The sequence below is a fragment of the Nelumbo lutea genome, chromosome 6, assembly GCF_056320005.1.
Source record: "Nelumbo lutea isolate HS-2025 chromosome 6, American lotus-T2T, whole genome shotgun sequence".
NCBI classification, from domain to species: domain Eukaryota; kingdom Viridiplantae; phylum Streptophyta; class Magnoliopsida; order Proteales; family Nelumbonaceae; genus Nelumbo; species Nelumbo lutea.
Genome location: NC_142689.1, coordinates 15,654,221 through 15,674,834, shown reverse-complemented (window position 1 = coordinate 15,674,834; position 20,614 = coordinate 15,654,221). Strand labels below are relative to the sequence as shown.

At 43.5% G+C, this 20,614-nt stretch overlaps 1 protein-coding gene across 7 annotated transcripts in view; it reads right to left on the bottom strand.

Annotated features, from left to right (window-relative positions):
- Nucleotides 1–588: 588 nt before the first annotated feature.
- The window catches only part of LOC148847562 (protein TRANSPARENT TESTA 9-like), a 62,437-nt gene continuing 42,411 nt past the window's right edge, over nucleotides 589–20,614 (bottom strand). For 6 of the 7 annotated variants that reach the window (XM_088949113.1, XM_088949114.1, XM_088949115.1 and 3 more), the window contains 6 exons: nucleotides 20,107–20,212; nucleotides 19,865–19,939; nucleotides 19,609–19,658; nucleotides 3,431–3,578; nucleotides 3,172–3,338; nucleotides 589–958 (listed from right to left, as the gene is read on the bottom strand). In XM_088949113.1, coding sequence (XP_088805239.1) covers nucleotides 698–958; nucleotides 3,172–3,338; nucleotides 3,431–3,578; nucleotides 19,609–19,658; nucleotides 19,865–19,939; nucleotides 20,107–20,212 — 807 coding nt within the window. In that variant the 3' untranslated portion in view covers nucleotides 589–697. Of the gene's footprint in view, nucleotides 959–3,171; nucleotides 3,339–3,430; nucleotides 3,579–14,866; nucleotides 17,627–19,608; nucleotides 19,659–19,864; nucleotides 19,940–20,106; nucleotides 20,213–20,614 lie in introns of those variants that run through there. The other variant, XM_088949120.1, reaches the window with a different exon arrangement.

Genomic DNA, 20,614 nt, shown 5'->3' with positions numbered 1-20,614 from the left:
GGTATATTTTTCTGTTTGGTATCCTGTAGACCGGAAGACCTGAAGACTGCATGCAAAGATCGACATACCTAAAAAACCAAGAAGCTCGAAATCAAGCATTTGGTCTTTCCACACTTAAAATAGCCTTCCAATTGGTTCTTTACAACCCGGTAGACAGAAAATCAAACCGAAAAATGTGATCAACTGGAATGATCAGTTCAGTATTTTTGAAACTGAAGGACCTTCAGTTTTCAGTTAATCTATAAAAAAATTGATGATTAACCAAACTAACCGGTATATATATTTTTATGAATTTATTTATTTATTTATAATATATTATAAATATAAAAAAAAAAACAAAAGCCAAAGAACCAAACTGGTAAAATACCGAAACCGACCAGTGGTATCAATTCTTGGGAGGGGTAGATTGGATATGGTCTTAAGCCTCAGGCATTCTTCTTTTTTATGCACAAAGTGGCTGCTCTGAAGACTTGAACCCATATTCTCATGCTTTCTAGCCCGAGATACACCGAATAATGGCTCCATTTTGTAAAAGACCATCCTCTCTAGTTTGGATGTAAGAGCAAAAACCTTTGTGGTAGAGTTACATATGGAAAAAAGATTTTTTTTTATTTGCTTTTCCTTTTTGGTAAAATACACAGTTTTAGTGAGCCAAAGATACAAAATACAAAAAAAAAAAATGGTTCACTCATTTATACTATCTGACAAATTTCTGAGAGACATCTTGGAGGAGCGGAGTTAGCAAGCTCTCAACAGAGGATCTTTGTTTGCTAATTTCTTTCAGTAACAATGAATGAGCAGCTTCACAAGCCTTGGCATCTGGAAAACCAAGCGTCCATGTTCCATCCATCACATGGTTATTGGAGTCATTTCTGCTGGCTGCCCTTGCATCAAGATTTGGGTCAAATTCTCTTATTCGTAAATGTAACCACATTGGATGATTGTCGTCTACCTTTGGCTGTTTCAGACAATAGAGAGTCAATTTATAGAAGTACGTGGTTTCTTTTGCAGCATTTGTTGCAACTTGTAACTTCTTAATAGTGACAAATACCAAAACTCAAATCCAACAATTTTTCTTATTTACTGCAGGTACTAACCTAGCATAAAAATTACATGGATCCATAAAGGGAAACATGATAGCCAACCGTAATGGGATGAAGGTAAGCATGGGCCTAATATTAAGGAACATCAAGACCTTTTCAATAAAAGATGCATGTATGGACTAATGAGAGAAAACGGCAACCTAGAATTACTTTCCCAGCATAATTGTCAAGGTGCCTAGGCAAGAAGAATTTTATAATACAAAGAAGTAATTTTTGGCTAGTTCCCTAGTTTTATATATATTAATTGAAAAAATAGCAACTCTCTTTATTAAAAACATTAAATTTTCTCTAAAAATGTGGCATTCCATTATACCTAAAAGATAAATAAAATCTTTTAAATTTATTATTTTCATTATTTTCAAAAATAATATTACTATAATCAATTATAAAAAAAATAATACTACTATAATAAGTATTTAACAGACAAATTTCATATCAATTAGCAACTAAAGAATGCTATTAACTTTATATGATAAAAATTCAAGATGGAAAGTAAAATAGAAAAAAAAAGGATGCAGTTGCTGTTTTATTTAATCAAAGAGAAGGAGAATAGAAAAAAAAGAACCTCTATACTTCTATTATTTCTTTTTCTTTCTCAAGCGCTTTTGATCTTTTAAATTTCAATAGTAAAATATCAAAACAAAGTATAAGTGATGTATTTTATATAATAGAATGTATTCACACACATATTAATAAGATGCATCAATATAAATGATATTATAATAAGGTGCCCACATTGTCATTTTTGTTGCCTAGCTGGGCACCTAGTTGCCACAAGTCAAGGCATTTGGGCGAGGCAACCAGCCAAGGGTGCCTAGTTGCCTAGACGATGCCTTGACAACTATGTTTCTCAGGACTGTTAAATAGGAATCCAAGCAAGCACAAAAGTTGGGGCTAATTTGTGAACAAAAGCTAGGATTGATAAATGTTTAGACATCTAATAACTGGACTTCTCTCCAGGAACATAGATCCCATAACAATTAGCAAAATCAAGAGGATTTACAGAATTTAGACTCTTCCTATTTGGTTTCATAAAATTTTTAATTTATTTTAATTCAATTAGGAAACAGAAAGTAAGCAATTTCTATACCGGACAGATCTCTCTGTACCTCAGTTACAAAAACACCATAGATCTGTTAATTTGTGCAGTTGTAATGTTGTAATGCATGTATGGGTAAATGAAGGGCCGTCACTGATGAAAGCTGCAGGTGTGTCAGGCAGTGTCAAATAAAACTGTATAGGGTTGAAGTGTAAGATGCTATGTTCAATATTTTACATGCTTTCGTGGTAGCAATACAGAAATTTTCTGTACCATAGAATGACTTAAAAATTATTAATGATTGACTGTTACTTCATGTAGTTAATTAATTTTCCGTACTAAGTTAGAAAGCATTTTGAGGGTGGGCCTTGGTAGAAACAGTTAAGAACTTAAGATATAAATTTTTATGGTTTGCTATTGGAACTTGTAAATGCTAATAAGTTGTTGTCCTTCTGTTTTTTTATCCATTAAATCAAGTTCTAGTAGTTTTAAAGAAAATTGTTTATAAATACAAGTAGTGCCACACACCCCTCATATATGACTAGACCATATGACGAGAAAGACTTTTGCAAGCAAGTGCAGGATCACTTTAATTATAGTATGGTATCGATGAAAAGGAATTTTGAGTATATATGATTTTTTTTTTGTCTGGAGTCTAAATATGCAAAAGGTGGAGATGCATAATAACAATACGACGACCACCACCAGGTGAACAAATATGAGACAACTTAAAGGAGAGTGATTGTGGGACCCACAGAGTGAAATTGTTTTTTATTTTCTGATTTCAAAATTCAAAAAAGTGACTGTAGAACCCATACTTTGAAATCAAAACCATTGATAAGAATGTTTTTGCTGCTTTTGAACAAATTCCAATCTCAAGAATCACTGTAATTGTAACTGTCCATATTGGCAAATACCACCTTAATATGTTAGTTTCATGAACAAATTTCTCAAAGTGAAATCAAACTTGTATTCAATATCAATGCTTTGGCACTAATACAAAAAGTAGGAACTGACTTATGGACTTACATTTAGCCCAGCCAATGGAGCAATAGCAATCACCACTCTTTGATGTGTATAGAGGGGAAGTTCTTCCGTGAGAAGTAACTTTCCAGAAATTCCATTCACAACTGGCACCATGTAAATCTCCTGAACCCCACCTTTTGAAAATGCAATTTTACAAGGAACTCCAGTACCTAAAACAATTTTGGAAGTCAATTATAGGAAGCAGAATTGTGAAGGAGAAAGCTATAATGAACCAATTAAGATTGAAACCAAAGGTGCCCACCTAAGTGCAGATTTGTCCCAGAGGTTGTGGGAGAAGCATCTACTCTTCTAGATAAACTCATAGAACTGTTTTCCAAGTGTGGTAGAGGATTTTCTAAAGGAACTCCTTTTGAGATAAATGCCTTGAGCTGATTATGGAGAAGAAAAACCTGTATATTTTATTGTTATGAGGACTTCAAAACAACAATAAACCTTGTTTTTGCAAGGGTAAGGTTCATTGGTAAATCAACAATAGATACATGCCTGAGAAAGATGAATGTTGGCAACAATGCTTGAAATAAAAAAGAAAAAAAAAAGAGATTCTTGAGTATTTGGAAGCTAACATACACACAAATAATAATAATAATATTAATAATAAAGTTTTTTGGAAATTGTAAAGTATTTCATTAAAATCAAAAAGCCAAAAAACAATGAAACCCCTGTACAATTAGGAACTGAACAGAGTATATACAATTCTGGTCAATACAACCCAATGCCCAATAATAATTATTAATAATATTAATTATTATTATTAACTATTAATTAATAATATTAATAATAACAATAATGTTGTAATGCTGTATTTTATTTATAATACAAGTGTACCAAGGGACATAATTGTCCTTTTACCCAACTTTATGACACCCTAATATATATTAATTACACTTGAGAACCTTTTCAAACTTTTTGTTTTGTCTTTCTTTTTCTTATGATAAATAAAAAAGAACATTTCTTTAAAATAAAAAAAAAAATATTACAATCAGATATATTGATGAGGAATCATCCAATAAAGAGAAAAGACAAAAAGAGTTCTCTCAACCACCAACCCCTACATTCAGTCTCATCAGAAACTCAAATATTCTATTGTTTTCAACAGTCTTTTTGTACAAGGCAGCATCCTTGGTGCTTTCTCATCCAAGCTCTCCAATTGGTCTACCTGCTGCCAATAGCACTTCAACATAGAAAAAAAAAAAAAACTGCTAGAGGATTCTCCCCTTGTTTCAGATTATTGGTTTCTCCTCTTATTTGATAACTTCTAGCCACATTCACACCTTGGGAACAGGTTTCAGCCATAATTTCCCATATTTCTTTATTGTCTCCATCCACATGAAGTTGCAGCCGATATGTCGCTTTATTGAATTCACAAGCTGGAGATGGCCAAATAATTCTCTTACATCCACTTTGAATGTGAAGAATCAGATTTCTCTGGTTTGGGATGATCCAATAATATATCCCAACTTGCCCCTACCACCAAAATAGATGCAAATTGATTGGGACCACTCTAAGGAGTGTTTCCAATCCCATCCAGCTTTACATTGGTAATTGAGCCCAAGGTCCGAACAACCGATTCCCCTGAAACCATTCCAGCATCCAAGACTTTCTTCAAATCTGTCCCCAACAACTCCATCAGGTCTGGCCAAGCAATAACACCTCCACTAACCTAAAAAGAATGCTACTTCACCATAAGAAGTGACCTACAGTCACCTTACAAGCTTGCACTGACCAAAAACCACCTGAACCAAAACTGGAAAAGGCAAAAAAATGGTGCTGCAGTCAATAGACACTCTAGAAAACAAACCAGTTGCTCTGCTCCTTCCCCAGACTCAAACAGATCAAACAATGCCTAATAAAGGCAGTCAGAACAAGTAATCAACATCCAGAAATCCACGATCAGGAAATCTCTAGTCTTCTTGGGCTCTAGGCAGAAATCTCTAGAGCTCTCTTTAGGCTTCAAAACTCAGACTGAAAAATCTCCAAAACCCTTCTTCCAATCAGATTATTCAATCTGTATTTGATCAGCAACTCACAGCCCTATACACCCTGTTGAAAATGCCCTGCCGCCTACAAGAGTGTGTACAACATAAACATAAGAATCAGAAACATAAACTTCTTCAACACTTCATATGAATGCACCGAGGTGGTTTTGCCTATGTGATCAATCAAATGCTGTCTCATATACTTCAATTCAAGGCTCCCCGTTAATTTCTCTTTCCTCAGTATCCATTGTTCTCTAGTCCTATTTGGACTTTTGGATGTCGTTGCTTTGTTCATGTCTTGCCTCCTTGTGGGAAGCTGGACTCTCATTCTATTTATTGTATCTTCCTTAGGTATTTGACATCTCAAAAAGGGTACAGGTGTTATGACCCTATCTCTCAGAGAGTTTACATATCCATGGATGTTATGTTCTTGGACTGTTAGTCCTTGGCTTTTATCCTGTCTCTCAAGGAGAGAAGTTACAAAGGGAGCTTCAGGACAGGTAAGTTCACCTTTCACCTTTCTCTGCTATCTCTGTGTTTAAGCCCATTTTTGTGTACTCTTGCTGCAAAAAGACTAGCATAAATCTCCAAGTGTGGACAAATCAGAAACAGTGCAACCTATGCCAACATGATCTCACGAGACAAACCTGAAGAGTAGTACATGTCCTATTCAGCTAGGTATTTCTTCTTCTAATGATCTTGATGTTCTTATTGCTCTTCGTAAAGGTACTTAAACCTGTACGACTAAGTATCCAATTGCAAATTATACACTTGTGATAACCTTTCTCTTTTTCATGCCTTTTTTACTATTTCTAGTACCTTCATTCCTAAAAATGTTACAAAGGCCCTTTCACAAAAATGATACATGGGACTTGGCAGATATTTCCTGAAGGGAAAGAGCCTATTGGGTGCTAACCGGTGTTTTCCTTAAAACATTGAGAAAATCGAACAATGGAGAGATATAAAGCCAAGTTGGTTGCCAAGTGTTACTCTCAAATGTATGGAGTTGATTACACAAACTTTTTCTTTGGTTGCTAAGATGAACTCCATACAGGTCCTTCCTCTGGCTGCTAATTTTGGTTGGCACCTACATCAGTTGCACATAAAAAATGCTTTTTTGTTGATGATATTGACATTAGACTCATTGCCAGAAACTGGGAATCTGAAAATCAAAAGGTAAAGGCATTTCTACAGTCACAGTTTTAAGTAAACAATCTAAACTTGCTAAATATTTACTTAGGGTTGAAGTTTCTAGGCTAGATAGGAGCATCTTCATCTACCAAAGTAAGTACATCCTAGATCTTCTCTAGATCACTGGAAAGTTGAGAGTCAATTTAGCTAATAGTACAATTGTGGTTAGTTACAGATTTGGGGAGAATGGATGCTAGGCTCTTGCTGATGCTAAGCAATTTCATAAGATTTTTTAGTAAGCTTCTATACCTCTTTATGACTAGACTAGACATTTCCTGTGCAATGGGAGTCCTTAGTCAATATGAGCACAGAGAATTCCTTTCTCTAAATATGGGCACTTAAGGGTAGAGGCATATATTGATGCAAACTGGGCTGGATTGGTTGATGACAGGAGATCCACTACAAATTATTGTACCTTTGTTGGAGGGAATTTGGTGACTTGGAGGAGCAAGAAATAGAAGGTGGTGGCTTGGTCTAGAGTAGAGGCTAAGTATTGGGCCATAACTTGTGGAGTGACTGAAATTTTATGGCTTAGGAATGTTCTTGCAGAGTTGGGGTTAGATACTCAGCCTTTTATTTTTGGTAAAAGCGCTGCCACTCTACTACAACAACAAAGCTGCTAATAATATAGTTCACAATCTAATGCTACATGGAAGGACGGAGCATATCTAAAGACGATAAACACTTCATCAGGAAAAGATTGGAAAGAGGAGAGATTTTTACTCCTTATGTAGGCTCAAATGAGCAACAAGGTGATGCATTTTACCAAGGGTATATCAAGCATTTAACTCACTAATCTTTGTAACACGTTGGGGATAAATGATATATATGTCCCAACTTGAGGGGGAGTATTGTAATGATGTGTTTTAACCAGTATTTTAAAAATTCCGTTGACCCGGGTGGTCAAACTGTTTGACCTGGAAACCGGTCATGTTCCTGGTTCCATTTATGCCCTAGGCTGATATTTTGGAAAAAAAATTGTTGAATCAGTCAAAACAATCAGTGATTCAAATGGTTTAACCATTGAACCTGATGTAGCACAATCCGGTCACTCCTAGTTGGCACTCGCGTGGCTCCTGAGATGTACCTGAAACGAGAGGAAAGAGAATGAACACTAAGAGAATGTGTGCAGGTTGTGTGCAAGAAGCTGAAGCTGAAAGAGAATGAACACTAAGAGTGCAGGTTGCGCTAGTCATTCAAGATACCTTGTTCCTTGAGGGTAAGCTCCTTATAACTGAATTCCGTTGCTCCAGGCCCTCTGACTTCTGACAGGGCAGGTATAACCGCCACTATCAGCCTACCACAGCCGTTACAGGCAGTGGTAGAGGTGGCATGCTCGGGCCGTCGTGCAGGGTACGTGTCTGTCAGGTGTGGGACGCTTTCCTAAAGGTGGCAGGCGCGGCGGGGGGGCATGCTAGCTGTTCGCAAGTTCGTCGGGTACGGCGGTCGGGCAGGAAGCCCTCCTATGGTATACCGAGTTGTTCTCCTTAATTGCCCTGAGCTAGGCTGTCCTTTGAGTGGCGGGCAGACTGCAGCCAGTTATGCCGAGCTAGTCGACCCAAGGTCTTTGTGCCTCGGGGCGTCCAAAGAAGAATCGACGAGTAGTTTACCTGCCGAGTTGCCGTGCTGAACTCGGTGGGGCTTCCCCACCGAGTTGTGCTCACGTCCGTTGTGCTATCATGCTGAGTCACTATTTGAGCAAGGTCACGCCTACGTGTACCTGAGCTATGAGGTTGGGCCAAATCACCCTCCATCAATTGCCCCCCACTCCCTGCGCTGGCGGCGGTGACCCAGCGCGGGGAGGTCATGACGCGCCGGGTGGATTTGGCGTCGGTGTTTGTGCTGCATTGTCGCGCGTCCCGTCCAGTTGTACCGGTCTAGCGCCTGGCTCGACCAAAAAGAGATCCGAGTCGCGTCCGGATTACGCGCGGACTTCATGCGACTTGGACTTCACGGATGTCAAAAACGCACTAAATCATTTTCGCCTCGAAGAACCCGCGGTTGCGGCAATAAATAAGGGGTCCCTTGGCCATTTTCTTCGCCACAAAACTTTCATCATTAGCGTTTGAGCTCGCGCCAGGGGTTTCTTAGCTCGGGTCCTTTAGTTCGTTCTGTTCTTCCAGTCCAGTTGTGTTTCTTTGGTGAGTCCTCCCGAGCTTCCTTTCTCTTCTAGTCCGTTTCTTTCTGTTAGTTCGGTATGTCGTCTAGTGTAGACAGTCTCAACGACGAGCCCGAGGTAGGTACCTCGGCTCGGGATGTCCCCTCTGCTACCCAGCCGTCCAAAGCACGGGTGGCTTCGGGTCATCTGGCATCCACCTCCCACCGAAGTCGGGAACAAGATCAGTTCGGGCCTTCCATAATGACCTCAGAGAGGCTTCAGGACCTCATACAGAGGTTCTGCCTCCCTAGTGAGTACTCATATAGTCTTCCCACCGGCAACTTCCCATGGGAGCATGGTCCCAACGAGATTGTGATCTTCAGGGAGCAACTGATAGCCAGGCTCAGACTTCCACTTCACCCTTTAATTGTTGAGGTGTTGGTACACTTTAACATTACCCTGGACCAACTCCTCTCGAACTCCATACGGAATGTGGTGGGGTCCATTTCTCTTTGTTTTGACCGTTCCCTTTCCATAGATTTAGATGTTCTTAGTACGATTTTGGCTATAAAGAAGAGCGCTTCAGGCGTTCTCCCCGGGCATAGGCGGTCTTACTACCTGTCCCCCCGCCCGGGTTTTAAACTCATGCACAAGCACCCGAGCAAAGTCCCAGCTTGGAAGCGGGACTACTTCGTAGTCCAGAGCAGCACGGGGTGGCCCTTCCCCACCGATTGGAGGATAGCCGTTCAAGACCCTGGTGCCATCCTGGACGGGAAGACCAAGAAGGAGCTCCAGTCACTGGCTCAGCTCAGGTTGCATTATAAAGACTTCGCTTCTGAGGAGAAGCTCGTCCGAGCAGGCTTGAGTCCGGGTAGGTTTTCCCCACTTCGGCTTTTCCACCAGATGAAGAGGAAGAAGCACGTGGCAAAGAAGGCGTGCCTTGGGTCTCGCAAGCTTCAGTCGAGCCTCGACTTCCACAGACTTCTGCCTCAGGGCCCAAGGTGGCAGTCGTGCCCGTCATCGACTTAGAAGAGGGGGTTGTGCCCAAGGGGCCCGAGGTGATGGCGGAACCAGCCGTTAATCCCACCGAGCCCGTTGCCAAGCCCACCCGACTTGCTAGAGAAAGCGTTGCCGAGGCTAATGCCGCTGCTGCTGGGGCTCATCTTGCAGATGCTACCGGGGCTCATCCTGTCGATGCTGCCGCCGAGACCTCCGAGAGTTCCACTCAAGATGTGGAGATGACGGCTTCCAGTTCGGAGGGTCAGGGGAGCCAAACTGTCTTGAACCCCCAATGCAGCTTGAAGAAGAGTAAGCTGGCTACCTACTTGGGGGAAGTTAGCGAGTGGGCCGAACTCACTCCTGGTCAGCTTGGCACTCGAGCTGCCACTCATACTATGGTGGTGAGTCCCCCTTCTTTTTTTTTTTTTTGGTCTCCCTCTTACCCGGTTCTCTTTTTTGCAGGTGAACTCTGCCATTCACGCCTTGACCCTCCAATCAGATCGACATCTGAGGCAGGCTTTGAAGGCTGAGGAATCATCTCGGTAGCCCATACTGAGTTGAGGGCAGCTCGTTGTCAGGTTCACCGCTTGGAGAGTGACGTCTCGGCTCAAAAGAGTTTCATCGAGGCGTTAATGTCAGAGAAGGGAGAGCTGGCTCGAGATAAAGATGAGGGCCGAAGTGAACGGTCTCAAGGTCAGTCAGGAGGCCTTAGGGCTCGAGGTGAGCAGTCTCAAGGCCAAGCGGGATGCTCTGAGGCTCGAGGTACAAGGCCTCAAGGAAGTGAAGGGGAAACTGGAGAACGAAGTGGGGTACCTCCAGAAGGACATAAGGGAGAAGACTGCAATCTTCGAAGGTGCTCTTGAGGAGGCCAAGACCCAGGCCGTCATTGACTACGTCAACTCTTCGAGATTCGACGATGTGATGGCGGAGGCCTACCGTAAGGGCTTCAAGCTCAGTCGGTGGCTGATCAAGCACCTCTACCCCGAGCTAGACACGAGCGCCAATACTACTTCGCGGATTACTGACGACATCGTGCGTCAGTCAAAAGACGACCTCGATTCCGAGGATGAAGGTCCTGAAGACGAAGCAGAGGATGCCGGTCCAGACACTGTCTCCGAGGGGGTCCCTGATAAAGGCGGCGAGCCCCCGAAGTAGTTTGCTCTTTATATTTGTAATTTAATCTTTTCCCTTTCTGAACTGTGAATGTACCATCCTGAGCCTTTGAGCTTCGGATAAAAATTCTTGTACATGAACTCTCTTTTAAATGAAATATAGCTTCTTTCGAGTATCTCTGAGTGCAAAAATACTTCTAAGTGTGAGTGGACTCCAAGCTGGTCAATTTAATGTATAGGTTACCCGAGCTGTCAAGCTACCGAGCTAGCGGTAAGGGTAACTGAGTGAAGTTGTGTTACTTCGGGTTGCGCGGGTTACCCCGGACTATCGGGTTACCGAGCTGAGTAAGAACAGCAAGGGTACAGACACCGTAGGGTTCATACCCGAGCTTCTTTCCCTTAAGGGTTAGAGATAACCAGGTTTTTGTCAGTTTGCCATGCCGAAGTGGCAGCTGGGGCTTTCTTGTGACCCTTAGGCTTAAGAAGGGACCCGTAGTCTGCTCTTGGATTTTACCTAGGCCAAAGTGGCGATTGGGGTCTTCTTGTGGCCCTTAGGCTTAGAGAGGGACCCGTAGTCCGCTCCTGGATTTCACCCAGGCCGAGGTGGCAACTGGGTCTTCTTGTGGCCCTTAGGCTTGGGGAGGGACCCGTAGTCCGCTCTTGGATTTCACCCAGGCCGAGGTGGTAACTAGGTCTTACGTGCCAAGGTCATGTTAGCTCGGTATTCTGGCCCTTAGGCTTGAGGAGTGGCTCGTGGCCTATTCGACTCTTAGAGATAATATTGTCTTAGGTTGACAATATTCCATGCTCGAGGTATTTGTTTCCCTTCGAGGGTCTCGAGCTCGTATGTTCCTTCCCCGAGCACTCATTTCACTCGGTAAGGACCTTCCCAGTTGGACCCGAGCTTGCCAGCGTTGGGCTCAGTTACCATAACTTTACGAAGGACCAGGTCGCCAACGCGGAGGTTCCGCTTTTTGACCCTGGCGTTATAGTACCGAGCTACTCTCAGTTGGTAGGATGCGGTCCTAATGTACGCGAGGTCCCTTACTTCATCGAGTAGATCGAGGTTGGTACGTAGCTCATCTTCGTTTGTCTGATCACTGTATGCTCCTAGTCGCAATGTAGGTACTTCGATTTCTGCGAGGATCACTGCTTCGGTGCCGTAGGTGAGATTGAAGGGTGTTTCTCTCGTGGCGGTCTTCTTCGTGGTCCGGTAGGCCCATAGAACACTGGGTAGTTCATCTGCCCACAATCCTTTCGCTCGATCCAACCGTGCTTTTAATCTGCGGAGGATGGCTCTGTTCGTTACTTCTGCCTAACCGTTTGCCTGAGGGTGAGTGACTGAAGTAAAGTTCTGTTGGATTCCCATGTCTTGGCACCAGTCTTGGAATTTGATGTCTTCGAACTGTTTGTCGTTGTCGGAAATCAATACCCGAGGTAACCCGAAGCGGCACACGATGTTCTTCCAAAAGAAGTTTTGAACATTTCGAGTTGTGATCGTCACGAGGGGTTCGGCTTCTACCCACTTGGTAAAATAGTCCACTGCTACCACTAAGAACTTCCTTCCACCCGTTGCTGGCGGGAATGGCCCGAGTAGATCGATGCCCTACTGTGCAAAGGGCCACGGATTGGTGAGATACTTGAGGTCGGCAACGGGTTGGTGGTGAATGTTGGCATGTCTCTGGCATTTGTCACATTTTCTAACGAGTTCAATGGCATCTGCCTTCATTGTTAGCCAATAATACCCTTTTCGAAGCGCTTTCTGGGCAAGGGCTCTGCCCCCCAAGTGCCCGCCGCACAACCCCTCATGAGTGTTACGGAGTACGAGTTCGGCTTCGGTAGGCCGCAAGCAACGCAGATAAAGGAGCGTGTAGGATCTCCTATAGAGCCGCTCGTCTATCATGACGTATTTGGCTGCCTGGCGCTGCACCCTTCTGGCTACATTGCGATCTACAAGGAGGGTCCCGTGTAGCAAGAAGCTCGCGAGCGGGTCAATCCAACTCAGCTTTGCTTGAACGACAGGAGCGACCTCCTCTGCCCCCTGAGAATGCTAGGCCGAGACAGGTCCTCTATGTACACGGTTCTCACGGTGATGTCGCTAGTGCTGGCTAACTTGGATAGGGCGTCGGCCTCAGCGTTCTCCGACCTAGGGATCTGTCTGATGAAGTGTGACTGGAAGTCGAGCAGGGCCTCTCTAACTTTGGTCAAGTAGGCAATCATGGTTGGCTCGCGAGCTTCGTACTTGCCGGTGACCTGGTTAACCACAAGCTGGGAGTCGCTGCAGATAACAATGTGTTTTGCTTTTAGTTCTCTGGCAATGGCTAGTCCAGCTATCAACGCCTCGTACTCTACTTCATTTTTAAACGCCACGAACTCGAAGCGTAGCGCGTATTCTAGTTTTGTACCGCTTGGGCCGTGTAGAACTATTCCAGCACCGTTGCCCTGTTGGTTCGAGGAGCCATCTACATGAAGGATCCAGGACTCTTCATCCCAGCTCGCGGTTGGCCGAGCTAGGAGAGATGCCACACTGGTTGCTACCTCATGGGGTTCGGACTCGACCAACCTGGGAGCGTCGGGCTCACCCGAGCTGGGAGCCTTGTGCTCAACCGGCTAGGGAACTTCGGAACTGAATGTGCATTCGGCTATGAAATCTGCTAAGGCTTGGGCCTTAATGGCAGTTTGCGGCTTGTACTGGAGGTCGTACTCGCTGAGCTAAACGGCCCACTTCGTCAACCGACCAGGGACCTCGGGCTTAAGCAATACTTGCCTCAGGGGTCTATCAGTGAGGACGATAATAGTATGAGCTTGGAAGTGTGGACGGAGTTTTCGAGCTACGATTATCAGTGCGTATGCTAGCTTTTCCATCTCCAGGTATCTCGTTTCTGCTCCCTGCAATACTTTACTAACATAATAGATGGGTCGCTGGACCCGATCCACTTCCTTTATTAGTACCGAACTGACCACTTTGTCGCTTGTCAAACGCGAGCTGACAATCTTGAGTCCACTCAAACCCTTTGCTCTTGATCGCCTTAAAGAATGGCAAACAGCGGTCCGCCAATTTAGACATGAAGCAGCTCAGGGTGGCTATGCGGCCGTTCAACCTCTGAACCTCCTTCAACTTACGAGGTGGTCCCATGTCTAAGATGGCCTTAACCTTATCCGGGTTGGCTTCAATGCCATGCCGGTTAATGATGTATCATGGGAATTTACCCGAGGTCACACCGAACACACACTTGTTTGGATTCAATCTCATATTAAACTTACACAAAATTTCAAAAACGGAATGCAAGTCTTGTATTAATTCATGTGAGAATTGAGTTTTGACGACCATGTCGTCTACATAGCATTCTACTTTTCTGCCGATTAACGGCACAAACAATTTATTTACAAGACTTTGAAAGGTTGCCCCTACATTTTTTAAACCGAAGGGCATAACCTTGTAACAGTACAGACCGAATTCCATGATGAAGGTAGTCTTTTCTTCGTTCGTCGGGTCCATCTTGATTTGGTTATAGCCCAAATAGGCGTCCAAGAAACTTAGCAACTCATGCTCTGAGGTCGCGTCCACCAAACGGTCGATTCTAGGGAGCAGGAAGCAGTCTTTCGGGCAAGCCCGGTTCAGGTCAGTGTAGTCGACGCACATGTGCCACTTGCCGTTGGTCTTCTTTACCAGGACGGGGTTGGCTACCCAACTCAGATAGTGGACCTCTCTTATGAAGTCCGCTGCGAGGAGCTTCTCGACTTCCTCGTCGACCGCTTTCCACCGTTCCGGGGCTAGGTTGCGTTTCTTCTATCTAACGGGCCAAACTACAGGATCAATGTTCAACTTGTGAGTTATGAGTTCAGGGCCTAACTTGTGAGTTACGATTGTTCGGCCGACCTGCTGCTGGACTCGAGAGCATCTTTACCATGCTCCCCTTGCTGACCTGTTCTATTACTACTATTATTATTATTATTATTTTGTACAAAGTTTCTCAAATATCCGCAACGGATGAGCTCCTCTATCTCGTCGCGGAGGTTTTTACAACTCTCGGTACTGTGACCGTGGTCTTTGTGAAAACTGCAATACAGACTTTTATTTCTTTCATTGGGATTCCCCCTCAGACGGGGCAGCCACTTCACGTATGGGGCATCCTTGATTGCCATCAGGATTTTGGCCCGCTTTGCGTTCAGTGGGGTGTAATCAGCTCAGTCCGGTGTAGGAGCTCGGAACAATTGACCCAGCTTTGTCCCCCGAACTATTTCCTTTTTTCTTCGGGTGTCCCCTTGACTAGAAGGCTCTCCTTCTCTCTCTTTTTTCGGGTGCGCCCTCGCCCTTCTGGTTGATCTCTTTGGTGGCTATGAACTTATCCGCGAGCTTTAGAAACTCGGTTATGGTCGCGGGTTGGTTGACGACCATGTGCCACTTGAATTCTTTGTGCATCACGCCCTTCTTGGCTGCTGCAAGGCGTACGGCGGGGTCCAGGCGCGGTATCTGCATAAAAGCGTCGTTGAACTGTTTGATATAGCTCCGGATGGACTCTCCCTCTCTTTATGCTATGTTGAAGATGCTTTCTTCAGTTCGCGGGCACCGTTTGCTGGTGACAAAGTGGAACGTGAAGGCTTGTGCGAATTGCGCCCAACTTCTTATCGATCCAGGTGCCAAGTTCCAGTACCACGTGCGGGCTGCTCCCCTGAAAGTAGTGGAGAAGGCCATGCACATGCACGACTCACTGGCTCGCGCCAGGTGCATCTGTGACTAAAAGGCATCTACATGATCATTCGGGTCGAAAGACCCGTCATAATTGTCAAGAGGGGGGAGCTTGGAATCCTTGAGCATCGGGACTGCCAGGAGTTCGGAAGACAGGGGGGACAGAACCGAGAGGAGAGGAGCTTTGGCTTCGGCCGAACTTACCTCTTCTTTGCCCATGAGCTCGGGCAAATCGCGGGTGACGGATCGACGAGCTCGGTGGCGGCACCTCTGCTTCTTGATGGGCTCGACGTTCGTGCTGCTCACCTCTGCGCTGTCCGGAATGGTTTGCGCAGGGCGTAGCCCGGTCTACTGGTGATGGTTGTGGATAGAGGGGTCCTGCTTGGAGACTAATGTCAGGATCTCAAACCGTGTTTCGAGGATCGGGGTTCCAAACTTCGACTGTCAAGGTGACGTAGACCTGCCGAGCCGGGGCCCTCCCGACCTGTCTGCCCGCAGCGAGATCGGGGTAGCCGGTCTCTCCCGTCTGTAGTGGGGGGGAGGCCTGGTTTTTTGGGAGATTTTGGGGGACCTCTCCTCGGCCGGAGTGCTCGCTCTGGCAGCGAGATTTGGCTTGTCGCGAGGCTGAGCGCTGAGGCAGGAGCTGAGGCTGCTAGAGCTGAGTTTGGGGCAGCTAGGGGAATTACTACTGATACTGATACTGGGAGACCTGGTGTAGTATGTGTTGTTGATAGAGCTGAAGTTGTTGGAACTGCTGCATTTGAGCCTGCATGGCCCTCATGCACTGCATCAGGTCCTCTAGCTGGTTCGGGCTGGCCGCTGAGGGCACGACCAAAGGTTCGGTGAACGTCGTTCCGACTTTAGCGGGGAGTGGGGCGATGACAGGTGCCATTGTGAGAGGCACATTCAAGTTGGGGATTCCGTCCACTGAGAGGGGGACGGTGAACTGTTCGATACAGACAATGGGAAGCTGGGGTTGTTCCCTAAAGTAATCCATTTTCGTGCTTCGTCTGACGTTGCTAGAGGAAGCCATGAGCGTTGGATTGTTTCAGGGAAGAAGAAAGAACTGAAAGAGTTTAGAGAGAAAGGCCTTTTGAAGCGTTTCCCACAGACGGCGCCAAATGATGTAGCACAATCCGGTCAATCCTAGCTGGCGCTCGCGTGGCTCCTGAGATGTACCTGAAGCGAGAGGAAAGAGGAACTCTCCGGGGGTTTCCCGGCGGGAACGCTCCGATGCTTAAGTTAGTATTGTGTGCAAGAAGCTGAAAGAGAATGAACACTAAGAGTGCAAGTTGCGCTAGTCATTCAAGATACCTCGTTCCTTGAGGGTAAGCTCCTTATAACTGAATTCCGTTGCTCCAGGCCCTCTGACTTCTGACAGGGCAGGTATAACCGCCACTGTCAGCCTGCCACAGCCGTTACAGGTAGGGCTGAGGTGGCACGCGCGGGGCCGTCGTGCAGGGTACGTGTCTATCAGGTGTGGGACGCCTTCCTAAAGGTGGCAGGCGCGGCGGGGGGACATGCCTGCTGTTCGCAGGTTTGTCGGGTACAGCGGTCGGGCAGGAAGCCCTCCTATGGTATACCGAGTTGTTCTCCTGCGAATTGCCCTGAGCTGGGCTGTCCTTTGAGTGGCAGGCTGCCTGCAGCCGGTTATGCCAAGCTAGTCGACCCGAGGTCTTTGTGCCTCGGGGCGTCCGAAGAAGAATCGGTGCATTCTTGCTTTGGAGTGGCCCGAGGTCCATTGGAAGGAGCTCGGGTCTCAAAAGGGGTCAGGATGCCCCGAGCTCGGGATCCCCCGAAGTGCCTTAACCCCGGGGAGGAGGTGCAGGCGAGGCAGCTTTCGGCGAGTAGTTTACCTGCCAAGTTGCTGTGCTGAACTCAGTGGGACTTCCCCACCGAGCTGTGCTCGCGTCCATTGTGTTGTCATGCTGAGTCACTGTTTGAGCAAGGTCATGCCGACATGTACCTAAGCTACGAGGTCGGGCCAAATCACCCTCCATCAGAACCGTTCAGCTCAGTTAATGGTTTGTAGGTTGCCTTTCAAGCAAAAATAAAATAAATAAAAAATGACTTTATGTCCTACACTATATCCTGTTGAACCTATTCAATTATTCCCATTTGTCAAAAGTAGTTCTACTTTTTGTCTTTTCATTTCTCCTTTTCCAACACCTGTACTCCTCTCCCCCAAAACCAGGTTTACTTTTTTGCCTTTTTATGTTTCCTTTCCTTGCTACCATATTCTTCTCTTCAATTCCACTCTGAACCTACAAGTAATGACCTTTTCTTCCAATGGCGAACAAGACCGATAAGATGGCTATCTCAAGATCTATCAGGGCAAAAAACAGATAAACTGTAGAGTGTGAACGATGACCTGCATTGGTGAACAAAATCGGCAATTATCCTAGAGCACCAAACATAAGTGATAAAGTAGTGACCAAAACAACAAAAGAAAGAGGGTTTTCCTCCGTCTATTACAACTTTACCACTTTTTTAGAAAATCTGTAGTTTGATTGCTTTGATACATTGATTTATATCTTTGGTTAGTCTTACACTTTAGTTGAATGAACAACAATCTTTGCATTTTGTATTTATTTTACATCTTCCATCATTCTATTACATTTTCAATCTGTACGCTTTCTAATATAATTATTTCTGAAATTTTTATAATTTATATTTATAAATATTTTATAATTTTTAATATTTTATTTATGACATCACGAGTCGACTTGGATGGTTGAACCACTAACCCAATAACTGAGGCAAAAATGGTTCTGTTTCTAGGTCAGTTTTAAAACATTGGTTTTAATGCTGTATTTTATAACACAAGTGTAAACAGGGGTATACTTGTCTCTTTACCCAACTTTATGACACTCTCATATATATTAACTAAGGCTATGTTTGGTATCAATGCCATATTCTCAAGCAATGACCACACCTTAGAATTCAGTAAAGTTATTCTAGGTTTAGTACCATTCAATGTTATAAAAGCACAAGGCACAAAAAAAGTGCAAGGGGCAATTTGCACCCAAGGTGCACATCTTTTCGAAGCAAGGCGCAACGATACAAAAAATGCCAAAAAAATATTAAACATAATATTAATAAAAATATAAAATTAAAACTTAAAATAAATGTTTTAAAAAACCTATTATCTAAAATCAAAATACATAAACATAACATGTAAAGTGTATTCAAATGAAAATTTCAAAATAAAATTAAACATAAAAACCTTTTCAAGCATGTGAAACCCACAATCTCATTTTTTTCCTCAATTGCATTACTTCAAATAGCTAATGTGATGGAAAGCATTAGCATTCCTAATTCTACAAGTTGTGTTTGTACCAAGCCCCTCGAGGCAAGCCCAAAGAAGTCCATGTTAGGGTCTTAAGTTCTTAATCCCTACACACAAAAAAAAATGATTTTATAATTTTAATTGCCTTTTAGGAAGATATTTAATTAGGATGAATGAATGAACAACATTAGCAAATATGGGGTTCTTGGAGCTTCGGTGAGTGAAGCGAGCGAACCCCCTATTTGCTAATGTTGTTCATTCATTCAACCTAATAAAGTATCTTCTTAAAAGGCAATTAAAATTATAAAATCATTTTTTTTTTGTGTGTAGGGATTAAGAACTTAAGACCCTAACATGGACTTCTTTGGGCTTGCCTTGAGGGGCTTGCCGAGGATCCAAGGGCAGAACCCCTAACGCAACTGCTAGGTTCAAAAACTAGAAAAGGAGCATGCTTGGGCTGAAGCGCAAGGCACACCAAGTGCATGCTTAGGTGCACCAAGTGCGCACCTTTTGAAAATGTTGCGCCTAGGGCCTAAGCGAGGCACATACCTTAAAATGTGCCTCGCCTGAGTGCCTACGCACACCTTTTAAATCACTGGCACCATTAGGTGCCACATAGGCAAAAAGAAAACAAAAAAAGACACTGGCTCTATTGCAAAAAGCATCAAAATGACGCTTTCTTCAAAAGAGGCTCTCACAAAACCAGAGGTACTAAGTGTTACTTGAAATAGATAGAAAACATCCAACCCAAAAAAAAAAATTAGGAGCAAAGCAAAACGCCTACATGGTGCCGACCTAGTGGAAACACCCTGGAGAAATGGCATTGATACCAAACACATACTAGTGGATGCTGCTAGACCACTTACAACCTTTTCAACTTTGTTTTGTCTCTCTTTTCTCTTCTCTGTTCTTCTAAATTGCACAACAACAACAACAATAAAATTTCTGGGTGAATAAAATCCAGGAAATAATTTAAATTGCTTCCATAAATAGAATATAGAGAAGGAACATATATGGCACTGCTGCAAACCAGGCATTCATCATACAAAAACAACGATGCAAACCTTGACTACATTGACCATCCTTTCCCATGCAAGAGAAGATGTCATATCCTCTGCAATGTGTAAATGTACAAAATTTAGTATTGCAGTAAGACTAAAGTTATGGACTAACTTCCATTTGGCATCTCAGAAGAGATTTTTTTTTGAGAGAAAGTAAAGTATAATTTCATTGAAAAAACCAAAACAAGTATAACAAGCTGCTATACAAAAAATAATAACAATACAAAGCACAGAATATTAAGATAGAAGATGTACTTACCATCAGGCGTGTGGTTCTGAGAAGAAAGCCCAAGAGTAAAAAAGGGATCCTTTAATTCTGATGAGTCTGTGAGAGCTACAATATGATACCAAGAGTAAATCTATTGAAATGCCACAAACTTCATATGACATGATTCTCTGTATTCAAACTTTAGCAATGTGTGAAAACAATAAAAAATTGCCACTCTTCTTTTTCTTTTATCAGTAGCAAAATAAGAAAAAGAATGTTGAATGACTGAATACCTTTTCTACAGTTTTCCCATTCATTCTTCAAAGTAACTGGTATAAAATCAAACCAGAAACTGTTTATCTCTTTATGAAGTCTTTCACAGGACCTCTCATATGAAACCTGTAAATAGAAAGAATGAATTATAGAATTCTAAAAATATTTATATGGTATAGATGTATTTTAAAGGCAGAATGTGCTGATGGGCATATAGAAGTGGTATATCCTTTACAAGCACACAAGGCTCCACAAAAGATGAAAAAAAAAACAACTCATATTAAATGTAGATTTTAATGTTAAGCTCCTGCCTCTGGAAATACTGCAATATATAGGATATTTCTACAAAATGCAGTATTGGAGTGCAATACAGTTTATACAAAAATCTATGACCTATATAGCATCATTTATATCCCATATAAGTGGAGAAGAATATGTGAGATTTTTTACTTAAAGGAGTACAATTGTAATTTTTCATCAGTTATGAATTCTATCATACACACAGATCTGGCCAAATGAGAGTATTTT